Source organism: Tiliqua scincoides, chromosome 4 (genome assembly GCF_035046505.1).
Source record: "Tiliqua scincoides isolate rTilSci1 chromosome 4, rTilSci1.hap2, whole genome shotgun sequence".
NCBI classification, from domain to species: Eukaryota; Metazoa; Chordata; class Lepidosauria; order Squamata; family Scincidae; genus Tiliqua; species Tiliqua scincoides.
Window position 1 is genome coordinate 842,417 of NC_089824.1, and position 25,106 is coordinate 867,522.

General features: G+C 52.7%; 1 protein-coding gene across 1 annotated transcript in view; it reads left to right on the plus strand.

The window, feature by feature from the left end:
* The window catches only part of WDR97 (WD repeat domain 97), a 59,804-nt gene that overhangs the window by 14,422 nt on the left and 20,276 nt on the right, over positions 1 to 25,106 (plus strand). Inside the window, exons 5-16 of the mRNA XM_066623051.1 lie at positions 3,191 to 3,851; positions 4,813 to 4,961; positions 7,079 to 7,315; positions 7,424 to 7,514; positions 17,466 to 17,598; positions 18,679 to 18,806; positions 20,025 to 20,100; positions 21,303 to 21,461; positions 21,977 to 22,126; positions 22,441 to 22,554; positions 22,668 to 22,910; positions 24,456 to 24,494. Of these exons, the coding sequence (XP_066479148.1) occupies positions 3,191 to 3,851; positions 4,813 to 4,961; positions 7,079 to 7,315; positions 7,424 to 7,514; positions 17,466 to 17,598; positions 18,679 to 18,806; positions 20,025 to 20,100; positions 21,303 to 21,461; positions 21,977 to 22,126; positions 22,441 to 22,554; positions 22,668 to 22,910; positions 24,456 to 24,494 (2,180 nt within the window). The remainder of the gene's footprint in view (positions 1 to 3,190; positions 3,852 to 4,812; positions 4,962 to 7,078; positions 7,316 to 7,423; positions 7,515 to 17,465; positions 17,599 to 18,678; positions 18,807 to 20,024; positions 20,101 to 21,302; positions 21,462 to 21,976; positions 22,127 to 22,440; positions 22,555 to 22,667; positions 22,911 to 24,455; positions 24,495 to 25,106) is intronic.

A 25,106-nucleotide genomic window follows, 5' to 3' on the forward strand; every position in this document is an offset into this window, starting at 1 on the left:
CCAAGCTGAGGAATGTATTGAGCCCTATGGAAAGTGCAAGGAAGTCACACGGTCACGTTTACTCGCGAGTATGCAAACATGGTCAAGTTGGGCACAGGGGAGTACAGGGCTAGCTGCATGAAAGCGGATCTGATGAAAGTGGAGCTCAGCAAATGCTCCAGAAGGCAGCCTCCCCCCACCCCAAGAATAAAACAGAGGCTTCAGCTGTAAAGTGAATTTTTACTTGTTTTTAGACTTGCAAAGCTGGGTGAGTCCTGATAGTGATATGCTTACTCTCCCCCCCTCCAAGCCTGGATCCCCCACAATCTCCCTTTCCCCCCACCAAGGCTGGATCCCCTACAATCTTTTCCCCCCTCCAAGCCTGGATCCCCCACAATCTTCCTAGTGACCAACATTCTGGAAATTTTGGAATTTGAAAATTCCCTTTTAGGAATAATACCATCATCTTATATACCATTTTATGCAGAATTTCATCCATTGCTTGTGGGGAAATATTCACTGCATTTATTTTCTGGCCATTATTATTATTCTGGGAAAAATCTGAAGTCCTGCTGAAGTCCTAAAATGCTGCAAAGAGATCATCGTCACTGAGCTGCATGAAATCCTCTGTCTCTGCTGGAGAGAAGGTGAAGTACCTCAAGACATGAGGGATGCAAACATCATCACGCTGTACAAGAACAAAGGTGACAGGGGTGACTGCAACAACTACCGCGGCATCTCTCTCCTTAGCGTTGTAGGGAAGCTGTTTGCCCGAGTTGTACTAAAGAGGCTCCAGGTACTTGCAGAGAGCGTCTATCCAGAATCGCAGTGTGGATTCCGAGCCAACAGGTCCACCACTGATATGGTATTCTCCCTTAGACAACTGCAGGAGAAATGCAGGGAACAACGACAGCCACTCTTTATAGCCTTCATAGATCTCACAAAGGCTTTCGACCTGGTCAGCAGAGACGGCCTCTTCAAGATTCTCCCCAAGATTGGATGTCCACCCAGGCTCCTCAGCATCATCAGATCTTTCCACAAGGACATGAAGGGCACTGTTGTCTTCGATGGCTCCACATCAGACCCTTTTGACATCCGAAGCGGAGTGAAGCAGGGCTGTGTTCTTGCACCAACCTTGTTTGGGATTTTCTTCGCTGTCCTGCTGAAGCAGGCCTTTGGAACTGCAACAGAAGGCATCTATCTCCGGACCAGATCAGACGGAAAGCTCTTCAACCTCTCCAGACTGAGAGCAAAATCCAAAGTCCAGCTGAAATGTCTGCGTGACTTCCACTTTGCCGACGATGCAGCTGTCACTACCCACTCTGCCAAAGATCTCCAGCAGCTCATGGATCGTTTTAGCAAGGCCTGCCAAGATTTTGGACTGACAATCAGCCTGAAGAAAACACAGGTCATGGTTCAGGATGTGGACTCACCTCCCTGCATTACAATCTCTGAGCATGAACTGGAGGTTGTCCATGACTTTGTGTACCTTGGCTCAACGATCTCCGACACTCATTCTCTCGATACTGAGTTAAACAAGCGCATCGGTAAAGCAGCTACCACGTTTTCCAGACTCACAAAGAGAGTCTGGTCCAACAAGAAGCTGACGGAACATACCAAGATCCAGGTCTACAGAGCTTGCGTCCTGAGTACACTTCTGTACTGCAGCGAGTCATGGACTCTTCGCTCACAACAGGAGAGGAAACTGAGCGCTTTCCACATGCGCTGCCTCCGACGCATCCTCGGCATCACCTGGCAGGACAAAGTTCCAAACAACACAGTCCTGGAACGTGCTGGAATCCCTAGCATGTATTCACTGCTGAAACAGAGATGCCTGCGTTGGCTTGGTCATGTCGTGAGAATGGATGATGGCCGGATCCCAAAGGATCTCCTCTATGGAGAACTCGTGCAAGGAAAGCACCCTACAGGTAGACCACAGCTGCGATACAAGGACATCTGCAAGAGGGATCTGAAGGCCGTAGGGATGGACCTCAACAAGTGGGAAACCCTGGCCTCTGAGCGGCCCGCTTGGAGGCAGGCTGTGCAGCATGGCCTTTCCCAGTTTGAAGAGACACTTTGCCAACAGTCTGAGGCTAAGAGGCAAAGAAGGAAGGCCCATAGCCAGGGAGACAGACCAGGGACTTACTGCACTTGCTCCCAGTGTGGAAGGGATTGTCACTCTCGGATTGGCCTTTTCAGCCACACTAGACGCTGTGCCAGAACCACCTTTCAGAGCGCGATACCATAGTCTTTCGAGACTGAAGGTTGCCAATACAATATATTATTATTCATTTCATGTCATGACTATTACTATCCCTGTTTCACCTACCTCACAGGGTTGTTGTGAGGACAAAATAAGGAGAGGAACCATGTACACCTCCCTGAGCTGCTTAGAAGAAGGGTGGCTTAAAAATGTGAATTAATTAATAATAAATAATATAATTAATTAATTACGTTGTATGGGGTGACAAAATTTTATGGGCCCCGGCTGTCAAATGACCTAGCTACACCTCTGTACTGGAGATGGAAAAGGTGCAAAAGAGAGCAACCAAAATGATTCCTGGGCTGGGGCACCTTCCTTACGAGGAAAGGCTACGGTGCTTGGGCCTCTTCAGCCTAGAAAAGAGACGCTTGAGGGGGGACATGATTGAGACATACAAAATTATGCATGGGAAGGATAGAGTGGATAGAGAGATGCTCTTTTCCCTCTCACACAGCACCAGAACCAAGGAACAGCTACTAAAATGGGCTTGTTAGAGAGTCAAAACATACACAAGAAATATTTCTTTACCCAACGTGTAATTAATCCCTGGAACTTGGCCGTGGGCGCTTCCCATTCAAAGAGCTGCTTGGGCCACAAGCATGTGTTTGCCCCTCTGAGTCAGCCCCAGGCGTTCCTGGTTCTCCAAAGCAGCCTCTCCTTCTGAGGCACTGTCTGTTCCAACCCATGGGGGCAGACAGTCCTGCTGACTGCTTAGTGCTGTGTGAGGTCAAGTAGGAAGCCTTGGAGAGAGAGGCGAGCAGCAGACCAGGTGGCCAGCCAACTCCCTGCGAGCATGAGTCGACCCACCAACTGGAGAGCCCCTCTGAGTCCCTGTGGAGCAGCACCTTCCTGCACCACCCCTCTCTTTTGGCTCTGCACACTTCGGCTTGGGTGGGGGGCTGCCCCTTGTGCCGCCTCACGCCTAACCTGCCTACCTTGTGCCCTCAGCTCCAGCAACTGCTGTGACCATCTACCCTCGGAGGCCTCTCATCTTCTCAGCCTCCCAAGACGGAACCATCCGTACCTGGAATCTGGACATCGTCGACCAGGTGGACCAGGTACACCTCTCAGAGCCCGCGGAGGTTCTGGAAGCAAAGACCGCCTCACATGTCTTCTCCATCTCTGGCACGTCCCTAAGCCTGTGGAAGGTCAACAAGCTCTACTCTCTGCACACGCTCCTGGGGGTCCCTGTCAAGCGCCTCAGCTGTGCCAACCTGGAGGCTGTGGGCCCCTTCCCCATCCGGGTCTTGTGCGTGTGCCAGGACTCCTCAGTGCGGCTGTTGGATGCAGCAAGTGGCGCGGTCCTCTCAACCCTCTGTTTGGAGCAGCACTGCCAGGTCGTGAGTGAAGCCTATTGCCTGCCCCGGGAGACTCTCTTTGTGCTGACGGATGACGGCACCTTGCTGCGCATCAACACTGCTTCAGACCCCATGGTGGTGCGGAAGAGCTCGCAGAGCTTTGTCGAGGGGTCTCTGGCCTCCTGCCTCCTGCTCTACAGCCATGTGATAGAACCGGAGAGAGCGCACATGATGTGGCTAGAAGTGGTGGAGAACAAAGGCGAAAAGAAGCAGTGGCAGAAACTCCCACTCAACATGCAGGACAAAAACAGGTAGAGGAGGGAGTGTGTGTGTTTCAGTACAATGAATTAAGGGCACTCTGTCCCTGCAGTACAGCCCAGCTGCCCCCTCTGACCCACAGAACTTTTGTCGTATGCTTGCATTGAGAGCCCTGCCAGGTGGTTGTACAGAACTCGCCTGATGCAGCTGCTTGGTGCGGCCTCTAACCTCGGAACACACAGTGCGTAGGGGAGGCACTGGGAATCGGACTTTGGTGCCTCCTCTTTGCACCATCACAGCAGCTCCAGACAGAGATACAGACAGCACTTTCCCAAGTGATGGCTGGAACTGGTGTCCTGCAGAATCAATGGGGACCTCCCTGGTCCTGTAGAACAGCGCCAGGCTTGATGCCTCCACCTGAGCAACACCAGTTCAGTGTTGCTATGCCATGACTTCTGCCTCTGGCCCAGGACTTTTCCCTGCAGCCACCCTCAAGGGGGGGTGTACATCAGTGGCCCTTCTACAGTCTGTCTGTCTTGCCCACGTCAAGCCTTGGGCCCCACAACCTCATCTGTCCTGTCTTAGAACCAGCCCACGTCTTGCTTTGTTGTGGGCAGGACAAAAGGCATTTTCTTCCCACCTGCTGTTTTGGCCCAACTGTTGCTGTTGGCCAACATGGCTTTCATTGGGGCTAGAGGTTCTTTTGGGCTTTGAGGAAGAAGTCAGTCCAACTCCAAGGCTGTCATAAAGGAGCATCATAAAAGCATCAATATATAGGAGCACCTTTAGATGTACAGAGGCTGCTGTTTCTGTATTTGGAGGCATCTCCAGCAATAAACACCAACAAGCAACGTTGTAAACATTGTGTGCAACGTTCCTAAACGTAACACTTACACAGGCATCTTTATAGGACTTGCAGTTTCTTCAAGCATCAGAGCATGGGCATTTCAAGGCAGTTCTGCAGAGAGAGCGAGGGGGGGGCAATTTGTGCTCACCAGTCTGCTTCCTTGCCAGGTACCTGCTGATTATGGGGCACAGAAATGGGCTCCTCAGCTCAATGGAGTGGTTTTCAGGCCGGATTGAGTGCACAGTGGAGGCTCACGGCTCTGGACAGGTCACGGCACTGGCTGAATACCCCACCCAGACTTGCATCATTTCAGCAGGTGAGGTCAAGTTGGGCAAACCCCCAATCCTGGAGTCTCAAGCTTTGGCTCCGAGCTGACACAAATATGGCAGGAGAGGAGAGGTGAGGAGACAGGAACTCCAGAAGCCCCAAAGGAGGAGACTCCCCCCCCCCCCAGCTTCACAGCTGTGCCCTGGGAAAGCTCCATGTCCAGAGACAGGAAGTGGGAGCAGAGAGTGTGCAAGGAGAGACACTCGGGAATTGAGAGAAAGCAGGGGAGGTGAATGGGCAGACAAGTGGGTTGGGGGCAGTCAGGGCATCAGTGGGGGGGGGCCCTGCAATTTGGTGACTCAAGAAAAGAGAAGTTCAACTAATCCAACTGCTCAACTGCATTGTTTGTGGATGGTGCAGAGTATTTGCATCCTTTCCATTTGATGTTTAGGCCTAGTCGGGGTCAAAACAGATTTCATCTCTCTGACACATGACCTACACAAGGCGCTAGGTGGGGGGGAGTGCATCCCTGTTGATTCTGCTGGGCCTTTTGGCAGTTTTTTATAGTATTCTCAAGTTGGGAGGAGCCTTCAAGACCATCTAGTCCAACCCCTGCTTGAAGTGGGAACATCCTGTTGAGAGCATCTCCTAAAGATGTTTGAAGATCTGCTTGAAGATCTCCAGTGCAGGAAAACTCACCACTTCCCCCATTAACAGCTTCCTTTGCTGAGCTCCCTTGTCATTCAGATGTTTTTTCTGTTATTCAACCCCGATGGCAAACTGTTCAGCTGAGCAAGAATGAGGGGACACCTCAAGAAGCCCGTGGGCTGCATGAGAAGTGGAGATGTAAAAGGACATGCGCAGGAGGTAGAAGGCGGAAAAAATGATCACCAAAGTTGCACATAGACAGGAAGCCTAGACTGGTGGTGATGGGAGGGTCAGGGATGCGAAAGCTCAACCTGAGTGGAGGCTGGTCAGGGGGACCGAGAGCAACACAAAGGGGATGGTTCAGGTCTGTTCAAGGAAAGAGACTGTCTGCACTGCAGGGCTTCAGGTAGGGATGTTACTCTGCCCTCCCTGGAGACACTGCCTCGAATTAACGGAAGGCAAGCAGGAAGAGGCAGGACTTGGGGAGCAGATGAAGGGCCTACAGTTTAAAGCCAGTGCCAAAAGGGATGAATTTTTGCTTTTCGGGAAAGCTGGCCTTCTCACATTTGAGTGGCAGAGTATGGGAAAATTCAGACCTACTCATTGCAACTTGGTTTACGTGTGTTGCACGTGTTGGTTCAGGAGATTTGGTCAGGAGTCTTCCGTTTACTCAAAGATTTTTCTGGAATGACCTCCTGAGACCCCCGAGCCCCTATTAGAAGAGTCAAATAACAGATTCACCTCTCTGCATAAAAACAAGTAGCTGTACTGCCAGTGACAATGATGAGTGTGAAGAAAAGACCAAGAAAAGACTCAAGCTGCCCAATCCTGAGCTTCACTAAGGACTTTGATGCAACCATACTAACAGAGCCCCCATTGTTTTCAATGGTGGTGGTGGTGGAGGCTATCGGGAGGCCTACCAGAGGCAAGTATTATTTTACTTAAGTCTGTGTAGGACTCCTAGTGGCCATGGGTCTCCTTGGACCCACACCAGCGATACAGCAGTCGTAGGTTAGAGGAGAGAAAAGGGCAGGGCAGATTGAAAAAAAGAGGTTAGGATCCTGGTGCATGCTGGGTCCCCCAGGATCCAGCCTCTGGGAATGATTGCTGCATGTGCCACACCTCTGCCCACTTGTGGCAGCAGAAGTGGAAGCGCATGACAGCATCTATAGGTTAGGGTTCTGGTCATCCTGGTCATCCAGGAGCAACTGTGAATCCAGAAGAATGCACCTGTTCATGGAGAGGGAGCACAACCTCATCCAGACCCAGCCAGCAATGTTGTGGATGTCCAGACAAGGAGGATCTCCCATCTTGTCCCCAGGCAGGTCAGCTACCCAGGCTGTCTCTGTCCCAAAGCCAGGCCTGAAACCAGGCTGAAAAAAGATGGTCCAGGGTCCTCTGGGGTCCGAAACGGACAGGCTGTGGCTGTCAACATCCCACTCAAAGAACCAGATGCTGGAGAGAGGGAGGCTCAGGGGACTGTGCTGATCCTGTGCTTCCTCCTGTCTCCAAGCACAGGTGCAGACCTCACAGTGAAGATGTGGCGCCTCTTCCCCTATGCAAGGGAGTGCCTGGTCCCCCTCCTGTGCTTCTCTTCTGCTACTCTTGCCATGCACATGTGCTCCCTTGGGGCAACACTGGCCGTGGCCTTCCAGGACCCAGAGACTGTCACGTACAGCATCGTCTACTACAACCTGATGGAGCAGACCCGCACTGAGCATGGGCCAGAGGATGACCCCCTGGACGATATCACAAGTACTCCAGAGGGGCCCCTGCAGTGGAGGCTGGGGTGGGGAGGGTAGGTGGCCCCTGCAGTGGGTGCATGGCCATTGCTGCTCATCTCCAGTGCATGCCTCCCCGCAGGCCTCTGCTGCTGCCCTCACCTGAAAATCTTTGCCTCGGCAAGCAGGGACGGCTCTGTGAAGATCTGGGACATCAGGAACCAGTTGCTGCGGTGAGCAATGGTGTTCAAAGGTCATTTAGCACTCGGCACCCGTAAATTTTTGACACCCTCCCCAGTATGACACCCAGCAAACCTCAGCCGCAGAGGCCCAAGTTCGACTGAGAGCCCAGGTCTACCTGCCCGGTTGACCTGGGCTCTGAAGTTAAGACAGTGCTCATGCCCATCCTCAACACAAACACTGCATCCTTCCCTGACTCAGTGACATACTGCCCCTGCATCTGGAAGTTCAATGTAGCTGTCATGGTTAATTCCCACTGATAGACTATAGTCCACCATCAATGTTTATAATCCACTTTAAAAGTCATCTGAGCCAGCGTACAACACCCAGCCTTCCCACTAATGGCATTACTAGGGTTGATCTCACCTAGTCTGATAACTGGTGTCACTCCATTAAATTTTTTTGTTTCACTATAGAGCAGTACAGGTTACCCAACCAATCAGTAACCAACAAAAAAAAGTGGCCAACTTGATGACACTCACACAACTGAACAGGAGTTCTGGTATGAGCTCTGCTGCATGGAAAAGGGAGCAGCCTCATGATGACATCTTCTTGGTTCCCTGCTGGGTCATCATAACACCTCATGAGCTCTCAAAACACTCAGACTCATTGGTCAGTTGTGAGTTAAGGAAATTCACTTTTTGTGACATAAGGCAGTTGTGTGTTTTTTTTCCTGGTGATTTGACTCTAGCTCTTGATGGAACACAGCGATTTCCCTGATGGAGGCAGGCGCACTCCTCACCACTGGATTGTCCCTCGCTGCTGCCGGAGGCAGGGCCAGCGAAAAGGCGGGCAGAGCCCCACAAGCACAGGGATCCAGTCCCCCGTCCCTGCCTCTCTGGAGTTCAGTCATCCCCTTTGGAGCTCCTCAGGAAAACGGTTCTCTTCAGCCTGTCTCAACTCCGCTCCTCAGTGAGTCGGGTCCGTTGAGTCTTGGAGAGCAAGGAGCATTTTTGCTGAGGCCCGGCTCTCTCCACCGCAGAAACATTAACTACCACTTTTTCTCCCTTCGGGAAGGCGGCGCTTGCGCTGGCTTCTCCCGCTGTGAGGGAACTGGCTGCTTGGGTGGCAGCGCCTTGACTGCGCCTCTCTGAGGTGGCGGCAGGTTTGGGGGTCAGCGGCAAACTCCTCGATTGACCCGGCACTACTGCAGTGTTTGGGGGCGATCAGGCAGGACTCTCCATGAGTGCCCAGAGCCTGCCCAACGCTCACAAACATCGGCTCTGTTTTTTACCTCAGCAGGCGCCATTTTGTACCTCAGCTGTTTGGGCTGCCAGTGCCTGGTCTGCTCCTCTCTGAGGTGGCGGCAGGTTTGAGGAGTAGAGGCAGGCCCCTCGAGCACCAGGCACTATGGCAGTGTCTGGGGCAAACGGGCAGGACTCTCCATCAGCTGTCCAGAGCCTGCCCAACACTCACAAGCACTGGCTTTGTTTTTTCCCTCAGCTGTTTGGGCTCACAGGGACTGGTCTGCACCTCTCTGAGGTGGCGGCAGGTTTGAGGAACTGAGGCACACACCTTGATCACCAGGCACTATTGCAGTGTCAGGGGCAAATGGGCAGGACTCTCCATCAGCTGCCCAGAGCCTGCCCAATGCTCACAAGCACCGGCTCTGTTTTTTATATCCGTGGGTACCATTTTGTGTCTCAGCGGGCAACTGTTTCCTCATAAGAACATAAGAACAGCCCCACTGGATCATATAGTCCCATCTAGTCCAGCTTCCTGTATCTCACAGCGGCCCACCAAATGCCCCAGGGAGCACACCAGATAACAAGAGACCTGCATCCTGGTGCCCTCCCTTGCATCTGACATAGCCCATTTCTAAAATCAGGAGGTTGCACAGACACATCATGGCTTATAACCCATAATGGATTTTTCCTCCAGAAACTTGTCCAATCCCCTTTTAAAGGCATACGCAATGAGGAACCCAGTAAGGGGTTTGTTTTCCCCTCTTTTTGCCCAGTCTCTGTTTTTCCCTCATAAACGGTCCAGTGGACAGCCAGATTGTGATTCTTCAGCTGTTCAGTGTAGTAATATATATTTAAAAAGAAAAAAGACCAACAGGTCTCCTGAGGTCAGCTCAGAGTCAAGCCTGTCCAGACCAAGCACTCCAAGGAGCCTAGAGGTGCTAATAAGCTTAAGGGGTCAAGCAGTGGTACAGCTGTCACCCTGTTCCTCCTGTCCTGAGTGCTGTGGCTCAAGGGCTAGACTGATATCAAGCTAGCCTCTCAGGGTCTGCTCACTCTCCCTAAACAACTGAAAGACCAAGGCTGGAAAAGGGAAAGCAGCCTCAGGCGTGGAGGAGCCCGTCCCTTCCAGCTCTCCCTCACAGTGCTCACAATGTTTGGGCCAATCTGACTCCTCAGATTCAGACTACCCATTTCTCAGGAAAGGACCAAAGTCTAAGTCTTTGGTCACATGGGGTCGAATGGTGAGGATGGAGAGTGCAGAAGCTCACATCAATAGAAAAAACCTCTTTTTCTAGGATACTTGATAAGTTATTATTATTATTAACAAGATGTCCTTGCGATACAAGGACATCTGCAAGAGGGATCTGAAGGCCTTAGGAGTGGACCTCAACAGGTGGGAAACCCTGGCCTCTGAGCGGCCCACTTGGAGGCAGGCTGTGCAGCATGGCCTTTCCCAGTTTGAAGAGACACTTGGCCAACAGTCTGAGGCAAAGAGGCAAAGAAGGAAGGCCCATAGTCAGGGAGACAGACCAGGAACAGACTGCACTTGCTCCCAGTGTGGAAGGGATTGTCACACCCGAATTGGCCTTTTCAACCACACTAGATGCTGTTCCAGAACCACCATTCAGAGCGCGATACCAGAGTCTTTCGAGACTGAAGGTTGCCAACACCCAAATGCATGGCTGAAACAGAGACGCCTGCGTTGGCTCGGTCATATCATGAGAATAGATGATGGCCAGATCCCAAAGGATCTCCTCTATGGAGAACTCGTGCAAGGAAAGCGCCCTACAGGTAGACCACAGCTGCGATACAATTACATCTGCAAGAGGGATCTGAAGGCCTTAGGAATGGACCTCAACAAGTGGGAAACCCTGGCCTCTGAGCGGCCCACTTGGAGGCAGGCTGTGCAGTATGGCCTTTCCCAGTTTGAAGAGACACTTGGCCAACAGTCTGAGGCTAAGAGGCAAAGAAGGAAGGCCTATAGCCAGGGAGACAGACCAGGGACAGAATGCACTTGCTCCCAGTGTGGAAGGGATTGTCACTCCCGGATTGGCCTTTTCAGCCACACTAGACGCTGTTCCAGAACCACCTTTCAGAGCGCGATACCATAGTCTTTCGAGACTGAAGGTTGCCAACAACAAGTGGATTAACAACAACAACAACAACAACAACAACAACAAGGTATTTATATACCGCCTTTCTGGTCATCGGATTACTCCTCTGACTTTATTCAAGGCGGTTTACATAGGCAGGTGTTTCTAAATCCCTCAAGAGGATTTTTACAATCATAGAGGTTCTCTCTTTCAAGAACCAACAGCATTTCAGAATGGATCTTCCTGGTTTGGTCTCACTTCTGGCCTCCAGTTCTCCCAGGCAGGATGACAAGCAGCTCCATCTCTCACATGGAGGGCAACCAAGATGCTTCTTGCTCACACCAAGAGCAGGTGGAATCACTCAGCTGGGCTTGTCAGCTGCTTCAAGGTCTCACCGTTCAGGGAGCTGCCAGTGTACTCGAACTGCTAACAGAGGCTCTACCCTCTAGACCAGACCTCCTGCCCTTATTAAGCCATTGAGCCTTAAAGCCTCAGAATGAGAGCCAGTGCTGCAACTCTAACTTCTTTCTCCAGAAAATCTCTTTCCTCAGGGTCCACTGAGGCCAGCAGAGATGCCTTTTACCAGAACACATCCTGAAATGATGGAGATCATTTTTGATGATGATGGAGATCAATTTTGATCATTGTTAAAATGATGGAGATCATCCTTATGAGATGGAGTGGTCCTCCTTGCTGCACGGCTAGTGAGACACCAAACTCATGAGTACGTTTTACTCTCTACCTAAGGGAATCTTAGGTCAACTCGAGGTACCATCGGTGGATGGATGCACCTGTTGCAGCACTGTCTTCTCAGATGGGGAACGTGGCCCTTGTGTCCCATGCAACAAATGCACTGAGGCATAGCTGAAGAGAGCTTTCTAGACCAGGGCGTAGGAGAGGGTGGTAAAGGGGGTAATGTTCCTCTGTTAGACCCCTTAGGCCCAGGGTCTAAAGGGGGGCCCAGAAGCCAAAGGAGGGGCCCTAGAAATTTCCTGGGATCTGACATTTTCATAACTACTCAGACTTTTTGCCCAAAAGGGATGCTGGGGACCCTACTGATGCCACATGGCTGGGTAGACCTAAGACGTTTCCAGTTGTCTCTACCCTCCCCTCACCCTGCTTTGTCTGTCCCTGCTCCTATTCTGCTCGCCCATCACCACCACCCCTGCTCTGTTTCACCCCTCCTCCTTTGCAAAGGGGCCCAAAAGAAACTCTGTATCCCCTGATAAAATTCCTCTCAGAGGCCCTGTTCTAGACTATTCCGTTTGCTCTCAGAGCCTCAGTAGCCAATTTGTTTTTCTCCAGAACCACCTATTTCTGGGAGGAACAACAACACCTTATCCAAACCAATCAAGACACTTTGGAGAAGGTATCCTTGCCAACTGCTTTCTCCGCTGACTATTTGTTCTAGAGCTACCACCTCCAGTGTGGTGGCCAGAAGAAATTTGTGGCTGTGCAATCTCAAAGTAGATTACCGGGGACTCTATTCTCCAGATCTAAGTTATTTGGCAAGCATTAGACCTTGTTCTCATTGAAACAAGAACAGAGCACTTTCCACAGCTTCCAAGACAGGGAAGACTAAAGCCAACCAGAGTTTTCACCCCTTTCATCTTGAAAGAAGGGCCATCCAAATTCAAACCCAAGCGGCAGAAATCTGGGAACTTCCACAGAAAGTTCCAGCATTCCCATTCTTCCAAGGCAGGGAATGAAGTTAGAGACAGGTTGGCATGATGCCACGCCCAGGGGTTTCTCACCCAAGGTGGAGGCTAGGCTTCAGGCTTATGTGCAAACCTGGTACAACACAATATTGGATGCATGGTTCCTGGAGACGTGTCTCCAAAGACTATCTCTTGGAATTTGTAAGGAAACCAAGGGACAGGTTCTGGCAGATCTCAAAATCAAGGGATGCAAATAAACATGCAGCTATCCTATACCATCTACCTCATATTGGGGCGATAGAGGCAGTTCCCTCTGCTGAGAGAGGTCCCAGGGTTTACTCAGTGTTCTTTCCAGTACAGAAGCAGAATGGAGAGATGCATGGAATCCTAGATCTAAGGTGGTTGAACTGTTTTTGTAAAATCACAGAAGGTATCTGAAGTCTCTTACACATCCTCGCACTTTCAGTACCATGCCTTTCCCTTTGGGTTAATGACCTCTCCAAGGGGTTCACAAAAGTTTTAGTGGTACTATTGGCACATCTTAGCCAGAGGGGACTGTTTCTTTTCCCTCATCTGGATGACTTTTAAATAAAGGTGTCGTCCAGGGAGCAAGCAGAGCTCAAAATACACCAGATGGTGTTCTGCCTGCAAACTCATGGTTTTGTGATAATCCAGTCAAACAGGTCACTGGTTCCCATCCAGATACTGGAACACCTGGGGGTATTTCTCAATACCCACATTTTCCATGCTTTTTTGCTAACAGGGAGATGACAGAGGATCACAGACACAATCCTCCAGATTCTCAGTCAAGTAGGCAGATATCATGATGCTGGTTCACCTGCTATGAATGTAGGTTCTGTCACCAGCTGGTCAACTAGACCCAATTCCACATCAGAACTCTTCAGGAGTGTCTGTGGTCCCACTCAAGAAGATAGAGAGGAGATGCCGCTTCCACACTGATCCCACCACTCCTGAAGAGGGATTTGCAGTGGTGGGTATACAATGGACTGCTGTCCAAGGGGTGAGCCTTCAGGACTGGCAACAAGTAATCCTGACCACAGATGCCAGCATATTTGGTTGGGGGGCCCAACTAAATGGCAGAATGATTCAGGGTCATTTTTCCTCTCGGAAGATGTCTCAGAGCATCAGCCTCCTGGAGCTGAAAGCTATCTGCCTTGCTCTGTTTTCAGCTCAAACCTCATTTCTGCGATTGTCGTGTTCTAGTAAGAACAGACAGCGTCCGCCCCCCCCAAAAAACCCCCTCATGTTGGAGACAAGAAAGATTCTTTCCTGAGTGGACAAAAATGCGTTATCTCTCACAACTTAACACCTAGCAGGAGAGAACATAGAGGCAGACTGCCTACGTAGGTGGAGCCTCTCAGAAACAGAATGCAGGTTGCATCCAGGAAATGAGGGCCAGATTTGGACACCCATCGTAGGTAGTTTGCTACTTGTAATAATTTGCTACTGTGGAAAACTCACAACTTAACAAATTCTACTCCAGGGTAAGAGACAAGGGAGTGGAAGTGGTGGTGGAGGCACTATTGAAGCCCTTGACCTCAGGGGCTCCTACATGCATTCCCTCCCATTCCCCTTCTGGCTTGAGTATAGTACCAAATTCGTTGCTGTGAGGAGGAATAATAATAATAATAATAATAATAATAATAATAATAATAATAATAATAATAATAGAGACGCCTGCGTTGGCTCGGTCATGTCGTGAGAATGGATGATGGCCGGATCCCAAAGGATCTCCTCTATGGAGAACTCGTGCAAGGAAAGCGCCCTACAGGTAGACCACAGCTGTGATACAAGGACATTGCAAGAGGGATCTGAAGGCCTTAGGAGTGGACCTCAACAGGTGGGAAACCCTGGCCTCTGAGCGGCCCGCTTGGAGGCAGGCTGTGCAACATGGCCTTTCCCAGTTTGAAGAGACACTTGGCCAACAGACTGAGGCTAAGAGGCAAAGAAGGAAGGCCTATAGCCAGGGAGACAGACCAGGGACAGACTGCACTTGCTCCTGGTGTGGAAGGGATTGTCACTCCCAGATTGGCCATTTCAGCCACACTAGACGCTGTGCCAGAACCACCTTTCAGAGCGCAATACCATAGTCTTTCAAGACTGAAGGTTGCCAATACAATACAAATAATAATAATAATAATACAGGTATTTCTATACCGCCTTTCTTGGTCCTCAGATTTCTCCTTAGACTTTATTCAAGGCAGTTTACATAGGCAGGCAATTTAAATCCCCGTAGGGATTTTTACAATTGAAAGAAGGTTTCTATCTTTCAAGAAACCACAACATTCAGATGTTTCTTTCTGATCTGGTCGCAACATTCTGGCCTCCATCCTCCCACGCTCAGAGCAGATGGAATAGCTCAGCTCAGCTTGTCAGCTGCTTCAAGGTCGCATGGTGTCAGTGGCCTCAAACTGGCAACCTGTGGATGTTATCTTCAGGCAAATGGAGGCTCTACTCTCTAGACCAGACCTCCTGCCCAAGTTGTTCTGGTGGCACAAAAGTGGCCAGGTTGGTACCCAAACTTAATACAATTATTAAGAAAGGAACCTTGGGAGATTCCAGTCTGGCCAGATCTACTCTTACAAGGCCCTTTTCAATAACCACAACCACACAGATTCCAATTGACAGTGTGGAGGTTGAAAAGTTGGAATTGCACCAATTTGTCTTCTCCGATAGGGTTATAAAGCCAAGACTATCCTCTAAGTGCTTGAAACATGTATAGGACCACCTGGAAAAACTTTAGGGACTGGTGCAGGGATAAGGTTTTCTCTCCCATCTCATCTGATGTGTTTGTTATCTTGGAGTTTCCCCAGGATGGCTTAGTCAAGGAGCTTAGAACTAGTACACTATATTGTCAACTAGCAGCTCTCCAAGGCATCCAGGGGGCAGGGGGTGGGTCTATCTGCCTATCTTCAGACCCCCCCCCCCAAACATTTTCTCAGAGGGGTAGTGTTACTGAATACTCCTATTCACAGGCTTCCAAACTGGGATCTGAACAGGTCCTAACATCTTTAATGAGTCCTTCCTTCGAGCCTGTGGCCATAGTCCCATGAAGTCCTGTCATATAAAACTGCCTTTCAAGTAGCTATAACATTGGAAAGAAGGGTATCTGAACTGGGGGCCTTATCCATCCTCACTTATGTGTATTCCACACATCCGTGGTACTTAGACCCATTTTTCTTACCCCAAGTTAATTCAATTTTTCATTGACAGCAAGAATTAGTTTTTACCATCATTTTTCCCTAATCCTAAACATACAAGGGAAAAAGCTTGGCACACACTACATGTCAGAAGAGTCTTAAGCTTCCATACAGAACGCACCTGCCCATTCAGGAAGATGGACGCTCTATCTGTAACTTACCATGGGCTAAAAGGTGTCCCTGGTAACTCTAGCTAAGTGGCTTAGAGCTCACATCCTGATGGTGTACAAGGCACCTGGTTTACAACCTCCAGGTGGTTTAAAGGCTTGTTTCCATTAGATGGCAGCTGCTTAGGCAGCATTTGAAAGCGTGGCATCACTCTAGGATATATGCAGGGCTGCCACATAATCATCACCTCACTTTCTTTAAGCACTATGAGGTAAATTTATTGGCTTCCTTCAGGAAGAAAGTTCTCCAAAGGGTACTGAAGGTGTGAGAGTGAGTGATCTAACTGCCCCCCTGAGGGATACTGCCCTGGTAGATCCCACTGGCGAGGAATGCCCCCGCCTCCACCAAGGAAAACAGGAATTTGCCTTACCTGGGTAAGTCTTGCTCCTGGTGGAGGCAGGGGGCATTCCGTCCACCACACTTCAGGGGATCACTCCCTCTACTGCATAAACATAGATGCAAGGTGGTAGTTAGGGTTTCCCATGACCTATTTCCCTTGTTCAAACCCTTCTGTTTCTGGGGTATTAAACCTATTTATGTGCAAAGCAGTTTTCCAAACAGCGTACAATTATGATGCAAGTTTGCAACCAGTCACAGTAGTGTGTATGAGGATCCTGTCACGGTCGGCAAGTAGTGTTTGGAGACTGGATCCCTGTGCTTGTGGAGCTCCGCCCGCCTTTTCCTTGGCCCTGCCTCCAGCAGCAGCGAGGGACAATCCCATTGGTGAGGAATGCCCCCTGCCTCCATCAGGAACAAGGCTAACCTGGTAAGGCAAATTCCTGTTTTCAGTGCAGTTAGTTGCATTGCATTCTGCTGTAAATCACGCATTGAACGGTATATACATTATGATATTTCTAAAAACCACAATTTCCACAATTTTGGTTACTAGTGATATCACCACCATCCCCTGGTGTCACCTTACTAACACCTTATTGCAGTGGTTCTCAAACTCTTAGCATTGGGACCCACTTATTAGAATGACAATCTGTCCGGGACCCACTGGAAGTGATGTCTTGGCTGGATGTGACATCATCAAAGAAATTAAAATAAATATAAATCAATTAAGGTAAAACAAAAATAATAAAATAAGGGGAAGCCAACCCACCAAATGAATTTTCTCTGTAGCCTGCCTGCAATCACAATCCCCTCCCCCCCAAAAAAAACAGTTAAGATTTTCAACCTCACCCAATGAGGTTGAATGTGGGCATTTCTCCCAGCTTCCTGGTGTGCCTCTTGGTCCAAGCCTTGGTTGTCATCCAGTAGCACAAGAGGTAGGCATGTGGGCAGCTACCTGTGCTGAGGCCCACCCTCGGTTCTTCCTCCCCCCATTCCAGACTGCCCAGGCAGAGTGGGGGGGACAGGCTCTCCTCCTCCCCAGGCTTTTGACGAGGCTGTCGGGGATGAGAAAGCGTGCCAGGGTGGCTCTGCCACTGAGCTAGGGCCCCGCCTGCCCCGACAGCATCCTTACTTGGGAGCAGGTGCCACTGAAATAGTGGGACTTCCTTCTAAGTAAACATGCTGTTGGGTGCTGATTGCTGCCCCCTTCCCTGTTGTCTGGCCAGAGACTGCTGGGGCCGGGTGTGCTCAGCCCCTGGCCTGTGTGTGTGGACTTTGCAGGCACCTGAAGCTGAACACGATCCCGGAGAGCTTGGCCTTTGCCAACCACAAGGGGGACCTGCTGGTTGGCATCGAGCGGCACCTCTATCTCATCCATCACAACAAGTACCTACCCAGCTACTACACAATGAAGGTGAGGCAGCTGCTGGGCACTCAAGGTGGGGGACAGACCAAGGATCCCCCCTGTGGCTGGGAGCAGATTGTTCAGAGTAATGGCAGCACCAGCTTTGGGGGTAAACATCCAGTGAGCCCCCCCCATCCATATCATGCACTCCCAGGCTGTAGAAAGCACATGTATATGCCGGCTCAGCCTCCCCCCACATAATGCCCAGGAATCAGGCAGCAGACAGAATCATCCTCCATCTTGCTGCCACCTTGGCTCCAGTGGCAGCCGTGAAGGAGGACTCTGGCCTATTCACTGCCAGTCCCTAGTTGGCTTCCCTGGCTGAGCACTCCTAGTGACATCTGGTTGTAAAGGCCAATCCGGCAGTGGATGCTGCTGCTCTAGTCTCGGGAGGGGGCAAAGGCAGCTTCTGCCTCCTTGCAAGCCTCCCTTTGGGCCCTGGCTGGCTGGTCAGGGGACGGAGGGAAGCAGGGGCAGGGTAGTTGTCCCCTGGGCCCTCTGCTAGGGCCTCAGGGCTGGCCAGGCATGGGTGGGCCAGCTGGCAACCCCAGCAGGGCAGAGGTCCACTGTCCAGGCCTTCCCTGTGGAGTCTACCCTGCTTGCTGCTGCCTCTTCCTCCTCTGCTGCCACTTCTGGGGTGGAACTGCTCCCCTCCCAGCATCCTCCCCACCAGCCGCTTTAGGAGAAGCCGGGGGGAGGGAGAAAGCAAAGGTGAAGGGGACAGCCCTCTCCCTGATCGTGAGGGCAGGACTGCAGCCGTGCCGACCGGCTCCTCCAGCTCTCCTACCATAAATGCTGGCAGTGCTGCTGGTGGAGGGGGAGAGCTGTGCCATGATCCTCTTCTCAGCCACACTCCAAAGAGAGTGGGTGGTGGGAAAGACAGGGGGTGGGCACCCTTGCCAGCTTTCCGCCTCCGTCAGCCCACTGCATCAACCAGCCCATCGATGGGCTGCCTCTGGATGTAGTCCCTGGCATGTTCCCTCCTGCGGAGCCTGGCTCTGGACTGCTGGGCAACAGGGACTGTTGTGAAGCTGGCTACCCACCCCTGGGGTCTGCCCCCATGGCTCTGGGTCGCTCTCTCCCTTGCAGCTGCTGTGTGCCAAGTTTCTGGAGCCCATCAAGGACGTTCCGCTCCCCATCAGTGACGCTTGCTTTGAGGAACTTGTCCAGGACAACATCAGGCGGCTGATGCACGAACCGCCCTTAGAGGAGGCCGGGTAAGAGGCTGCAGGCCTTCAGAGCTCTCCACACCCCAGCTCTGTGGGGCAGACTCAGGGCCAATGAGTGGCCAGTGCTGGGGAGACACCCCCCCCCCGCCAGCCACTAGGAATGAGCAGCACAGCCGTAGGCTACTACTCACGAACATGCACACCATGATGCAAGGATGCCACAGCCCCCCTCCTGCCCTACAGGTGACATTGTGGCATCAGCAGCAAAGAGGCCAAAGCAAGGAACTGAGGGGGAACGGTTGCATCCAGGGTTCAAGTCCCCTCTTCCCACTCATATAACAAACACAGGTATGCCTTCTGAGCAGAGCAGAGAATGGGTAGTAAGATTATTATTAATAACAGTATTTATATACCGCTTTTCAACTAAAAGTTCACAAAGCGGTTTACAGAGAAAAGTCAAATAACTACTGGCTCCCTGTCCCAAAGGGGCTCACAATCTGACAAGATGCAAGAGAACACCAGCTGACAGCCACTAGAAAAGACACTGCTGGGGTGAGGAGGGCCAGTTACTCTCCCCCTGCTAAAAAGAGGAGCACCCACTTGAAAAAGTGCCTCTTACCCAGTTAGCAGTCAGCCTACAGACGAGCAGGGGTAAGACGAGGGGAGCCTGGAGACAAGGGCATGTTCAACCAGCCCATCGATGGGCTGCCCCTGGCTGTAGTCCCTGGCATGTTCCCCACCTGCGCAGCCAAGAGCTCTTGTGTTTGTGTTCCTCAAACACAAGAGGGAGATGCAGTACCCATAAATACAGTGTAACATGGAATTCCCTCTCCCGCTTTTGCTTACCTGAGTGGGGCGCATTGTGCTTGCTCCCCCTATTGGGGCGGTGAGATAGAGGTTCCAGATGGGGGTCTGTGGAGTCTTTCTGGGGCAGAATCCCTCCAATAAGAAGTCTGAGGGGAGAAGTGTTAACAAGCTTTCTTGCTTGTGCAAAGTGTTCCCTTTGTGCGCCAAGTGCCTTTCCACCCTGGTTTCCATCATCAAAGTTCCCCTTCGGGAGACCAGAGAGGTGCAGCCCCTGCTGTGCATCTGATCACCTGAGCTGCAGCCTCCCTGGCAGTGGCTTTAGTACCGGGGGGGGGGGGAATGTAGTCCTGTGCTCCATCGTGGAATGGGTGGGTGCCATTTTCTGCTGTTCTTCCCACCTAAGCTGCAGCCTGTTGAGCTCCTGCCTGAATCTGCTATGGCCCCTGCCCCTGTCTGCAGGTCGCCTCTGCCGGGAGCTCCCCAGGTGGCCACCCAGGACTCCAAGGCAATCCGGGACACAAAGGCCAAGGCAGAGGTGAGTCCAGTGGATTGAGGGCACTGGAGCCGTTTCAGTCTTGTTCCCAAGACCTCCTGGCGGGGGGGAAGCAGCACGCTGCTGGGTGTCCGGGGGAGGGTCTTGCCTGTGAGGGGTCTTGCCTGTGAATGTCCGGGGGTCTTGCCTGTGCTCTCTTCTGGGCAGAACCCCTCAAGATGGATGTTGGAAAGAGAAACTGTGGGGTTCGCAGAGAGGAGCTGGTCTGGTAGGCATGTCTCTTCTGGGGCCTAAGACAGAGCCTAAGGGGCAAAAGGAGACCAAGGGGGAGTGCTGTCCACGTGGAAGGGTGTCGCTCAAAACCAGGCTTGGCGAGGCCTTCCATCGTCAGTCATCTGGTTATGGGCTGATTTTCAGTCTGAGAAAGCAGTCGCTGGGGAGCCCATTCCAGGGTGGGACCACAGTGCAGAGGCCATGAGTGTGGAGCTCTTGGCTCCCCCCCCCCCCGAAAGTTGCTCCCTTCCCTTAAGCTGCGATGGGCCTCCCAAAGTGCCACTCGCTACGCTGGTGTCTGGGAGTGGCCAGAAAAGTGAAACGGTTCACTTTGATGCTCCAGGAGCAGAGCAGGAAGCTGTGGGACAGGAGCCTTACCAGACAAGCTCTGCTGAAGGGGGCTGCCCATGAGTTGTGAAAGGGTGACAGGGATTCACGTGGCCATAAATCCCACTCATCCCCCTTCTGTGGGAATTGTTTCTAAGGAAAGTCTGGGCAGGCAGTTGTCAGGATTGGTTTCTGAGGGGCCGGGCAACCCAACAGGTCAGGGTGTTTGGAGAATATAGCAGGTCAGATGCTGCTGCTGCTGCTACAGATGCAGTGGACCTCCTCAGCCAGCCACCCAGTGCCCTTGGCTGCATTGCGAGAAGTCCTGCAGTGACCACCTTGGACAAGGCCGCGCACTGCCTGTTGGGGCAGCAGGAGATCTGGGCCGCCTCTGGAGAGGGGTGGGCAGAGACCTTGCAGGCCTGGCTGGCAGGAGCCCTTGACTGCCTGTCTGAGCCTGGCCTGGGCAGTTTGGACAAGGAGCTTTCTGAGGACCTCAGCAGCAGTAGGGCCAGGGTTGCTTCTTCAGCCCAGCAGCCTCCCTACAGGCAGTTCTTCTCTGCAGGAGGCCAGCAAATTGGGAGGGGCGGGAGGAGATGGAAGAAGGAAGGGACAGAGGGGTCCCTGTGCTCTGAGTCTTCCAGGAGCTTGCCCAGCTGGCCAGGCAGGCCCAAGATTTGCAGCTGCTCCAGAAGGGGAAAGTGCGTGCTGCCAAGAAGCCACGCAGCCTCCCCAAGGAGAAGCAGGAGGAGGCCTTCGAGCGGTACCTGCGGATCTTCTACAAGGAGCAGCCCCGTGTGGAGGTGAGGCTGCTGGGCAGGGCACAGTGGGATGGGTGGGAATCCTGTCCCAACTCTGTCTGTCTGACATGCCCTGTACAGGGGGCCCTTGGTATCCTCGGGGGATCTGTTCCCTGATCCTTACAGATACCAAATTCTGCAGATAACTACATCCATTGGGGGGGGGGGGTTTGCTGGCAACAAAACTGTCTTTCTGAAGCGAATGGGGGGACTTCTGAGGCATGGGGAGGCAGTGCATGACCTCCTCACACCTCAGAATGTCTCCAGGTTGCAACCAGAAGGCACTTCTAGTCACATCCAGGATGACCTTGAGGCCCTCCAGATGCACTTATGCTGAGTCCAATCCATGGATAAGGAGGCCTATAGTACTCTCATTCTGTCAGGCCCTCTGAAGCCAGCAGGGTGGGTGGTTGCCCCTGCTGGCCTCAGAGGGCTGAACCCCTGCTGGTTAGATTGCTCTTTGTCAGTGCACAGCTGCTCCTACCCCCCAGCTCTACACCCCATGTCTCTCCACGCAGATCCCGGCAGAGGACACGTTCAATGCAGACGAGGTCCTGGAGGCAATGAGACAGGTGGACTCCATCTCAGAGCTCTATGGGCCCCACAGCCAGTTCCTGGGGGCCTTCCCACAACCGTCCACCTTGAAAACCTTCGGCTGGATGCTTCAGGTACTTGGGTGGCAACACCCTCTGCTCTGCCCACCCATCTCCCCAATGGCAGCTCCCGCCCCCCTCCGCTCAGTCCAGGTACCTCGGATCGCTTCAGAGTGATCAGGTTACCTGGCATGGAGGGTGGGTCCAAAGAGGTCCCATGGGCCTGGCCATAGTTCTTCCCCCTGTGAAGAGGCTGAGCTGCCTTCCTCCCAGGGAGTGCCCGCTCCAGGAGGGCATTGTGCATTGGGCATGCTGGGCACTGTCTAGTCTACCAGCGCCTTGCCCTTGGGCCTGCCTTGTCCCTGTAAAGCTCCTCTGCCTCCCTGCAGGATGCCAGCTCCCCAGCTGACCTGGGTCCTTGGTCACCCTCAGCAGTCCTCCCACCTGGACCCCCAGGGGATTGGGGCAGTCCTTTCCTACAGGGCAAGGATCAGAGTGAGCAGGTAAGGGCCAGAAACGGCCCCTCTTGGTGGGAGCTGGCAGGTTTGTGTGGAAGTGGGGGGTGGGGTGGGGGAAGACTGCTCAGACCTCTGAGAGGGTCTTTCGTGTCTCTCAGGAGAAGGCTGCTGGAGCCCCGGTGTTGGAAAAGAGGGTACTGGAGCTGCCCTCCAAAGAAAGAAGAGTGCTGTCCCTGCAGCTGCTGCAGCCCAGCAAGGAGACCTCTCAGCCCTTCCTCTCCCCTGACATGGATGAGGCACGGAGCCCGTCTCCAGTAGCAAGCGCTTCTCCCCCATCTCCCCGTGGCCCCCTGCGGCTGGTCTCTGCAGTTGTGGATATGGCCAGACTTTCCTGGGAGAAGGTGAATGTTCAGGGGCAAGTGGGGTGGAGGGGGAGGTCTCTCTCCTAAGCAGGAGGCACATCGCCTCACACTCACACACCTGCCTGTGCCAGTGAGCTGCTCAGCATGTCTGATCCCAAAAGCTCTGAATGAGCCCACGTTCTTGCACTTGTGCCCAGCTTTCCTAAGCAGCCAGAAGTCCCAGGAGGGCTGGCTGGAGTCTTCCTGACTTCCTTTGGGGGAGGGGGGGGGTCTACTGGTGCCTTTGTCATACATTTGCAAATATACAGGCTTGTAGGAAACCTGTGCAGTCAGACCCTGGTCCATCAGACAGTAGTGGCAGCGCTCAGGGCTGGCCTGAGCTGAAACGGTGGTCTTAGGAATCAGACTGGCACTCCACCCAGCTGCCTGTTCCTACTGAAATGGAGCCAAAGATGTGTTGCTCTGATGCTCTGCTGGATCCTGGATCCTGGTCCATGGTGCCTGTAATGAAGACAGGTCTCTTTCCATCTTTCCTGGTCTGGGAAGCCCTTTCTGACCGTTTCTCTGTCCTGGAGGCTCCAGCAGCTCAGCCAGTCCTCTTTATCAGGCTGTGGCACTGAGAGTATCAGGTGGGGCTCCTTCTGCCCTCAGTCCAGACTCGGGTGTGATGATTGTCTTGCCTGTTTAGCCAGCCTTTTCCATGCTCTGCAAATGATCCAAGTTTTGGGGTGGCGTCATGGCATCTTGTGGCCGTCGTATTTATGGCCACCACTGCCTGTAACTCTCTCTTCAGCCTTACCTATAAGCCAGTCAACAAAGAAGCCAAACTGTTCCCACACACAGGGAACCGTGCTTTGGTTCCCCAAGTGGTGCAACACACAAAGCAAAGGTTCTGCCTTGTGGAGCCTCTTCTGAGGCTTGAGCAGGAGCTGCTCTGTCCCCAGGGGGGGGGGAGGTGCAGACAGATGCAGGGTGCCCATCAGTTGCAGCTCCTCCCAAAGCAACCATTTTGGTTGGCCTGGCAGGAGGGGCTGCCATGCAGCAAGGAGGATCCAGTCAGATGGACAGAGACCTGTTGCCGAAGGTCCTGCCACAGACTCCTGGCACCTGACACAGTTTACATTCTGTGGGAGGGAGCTGGCCACAGTGTCTTGGCCCCTGCCCCATAGAAAGGGTCTCTGAATGCAGAAACATCTCTCAATACAGAAATTATCTGCTCCAGGAGTCCCCAACCTGAAAGTGTCAGTGGGCACCACTGCTGGTTGGATGGTGCGGAGGACACCTCTGTGAAGCCCTTCCACTGGTGCCTCTGCCACTGCCTCCCCAGGCCTCCTGTGGCTTGCCTCTCCTTTGCACAGGTCACATGCACTGGGGGCTTAACAGTGGCAAGAGGACCGCAATGGAGGAGGAGGACACAGTGGCAACTGGCAAGCAGGCTGGGGCCGTCTGGCAGGTGTACACACACCCAGGCCAGGCTGTGTGGGGGGTTCCTGCCTGACACCGTACCTCCCTTTCTAAATGCCATGCAAGGTGCTCACCGCTCCACCACACTCCTAAAAATGGTCCTCTGGGCTGTCTCCCCAGGTTTCCGCAGTGGCCCTTGTGCGTCAGGCTGATGCCCAGGTAAGACAGGGAGTCTTTTTGTAAGCACCTGCTGGGAAAAACTAGAGGGTGCAAGTCCACGAATGGAGGTGCTTGCAGTTCTGATGCCATCCTGTGAGCACAGTGTTCTGTGCAGAACTAAGGGCCCAATCCTGAACATGCGCGCCAGCTTACCGCCAGTGTGCACTATTGCAAATGTGCCGTGAAGCATGTTTGTGAGCCCTTGGTGCTGGCAGAGTGGCAGAGCTAGCCCAGCACCTGCGAGTGCGGGTGGGACTCTGTTGCTCCACTGCTCTGCGGTCGCCCTAACCGCTGGGCGGTGGAGAGGTAAGTGGGGGCGGGGAGGGAGGCAGGGAGGAGGCATTCCGAGGCAGGGAGAGGGCAGTGATAGGATGGGAGGGAGGCGGATCCTGAGCTCCATGTCGGGCTGCGTGGCCCGACACAGAGACTCTTGATGCTGCGACAGGCTAAGGGCTGCCGCAGAATTGAGTAGCCCCATTGTGGAGCTACTTTCCTTCCTTGGAGGAAGGGGACAGAAGTCCCCTTTCCCTGAGAAGTCGCCGGTGGCAGCCCTGTGGTGGATAGGATGCTGCGTCAGCCGTTTCAGCACCGTTGCAGTCCTGGCGGAACAGG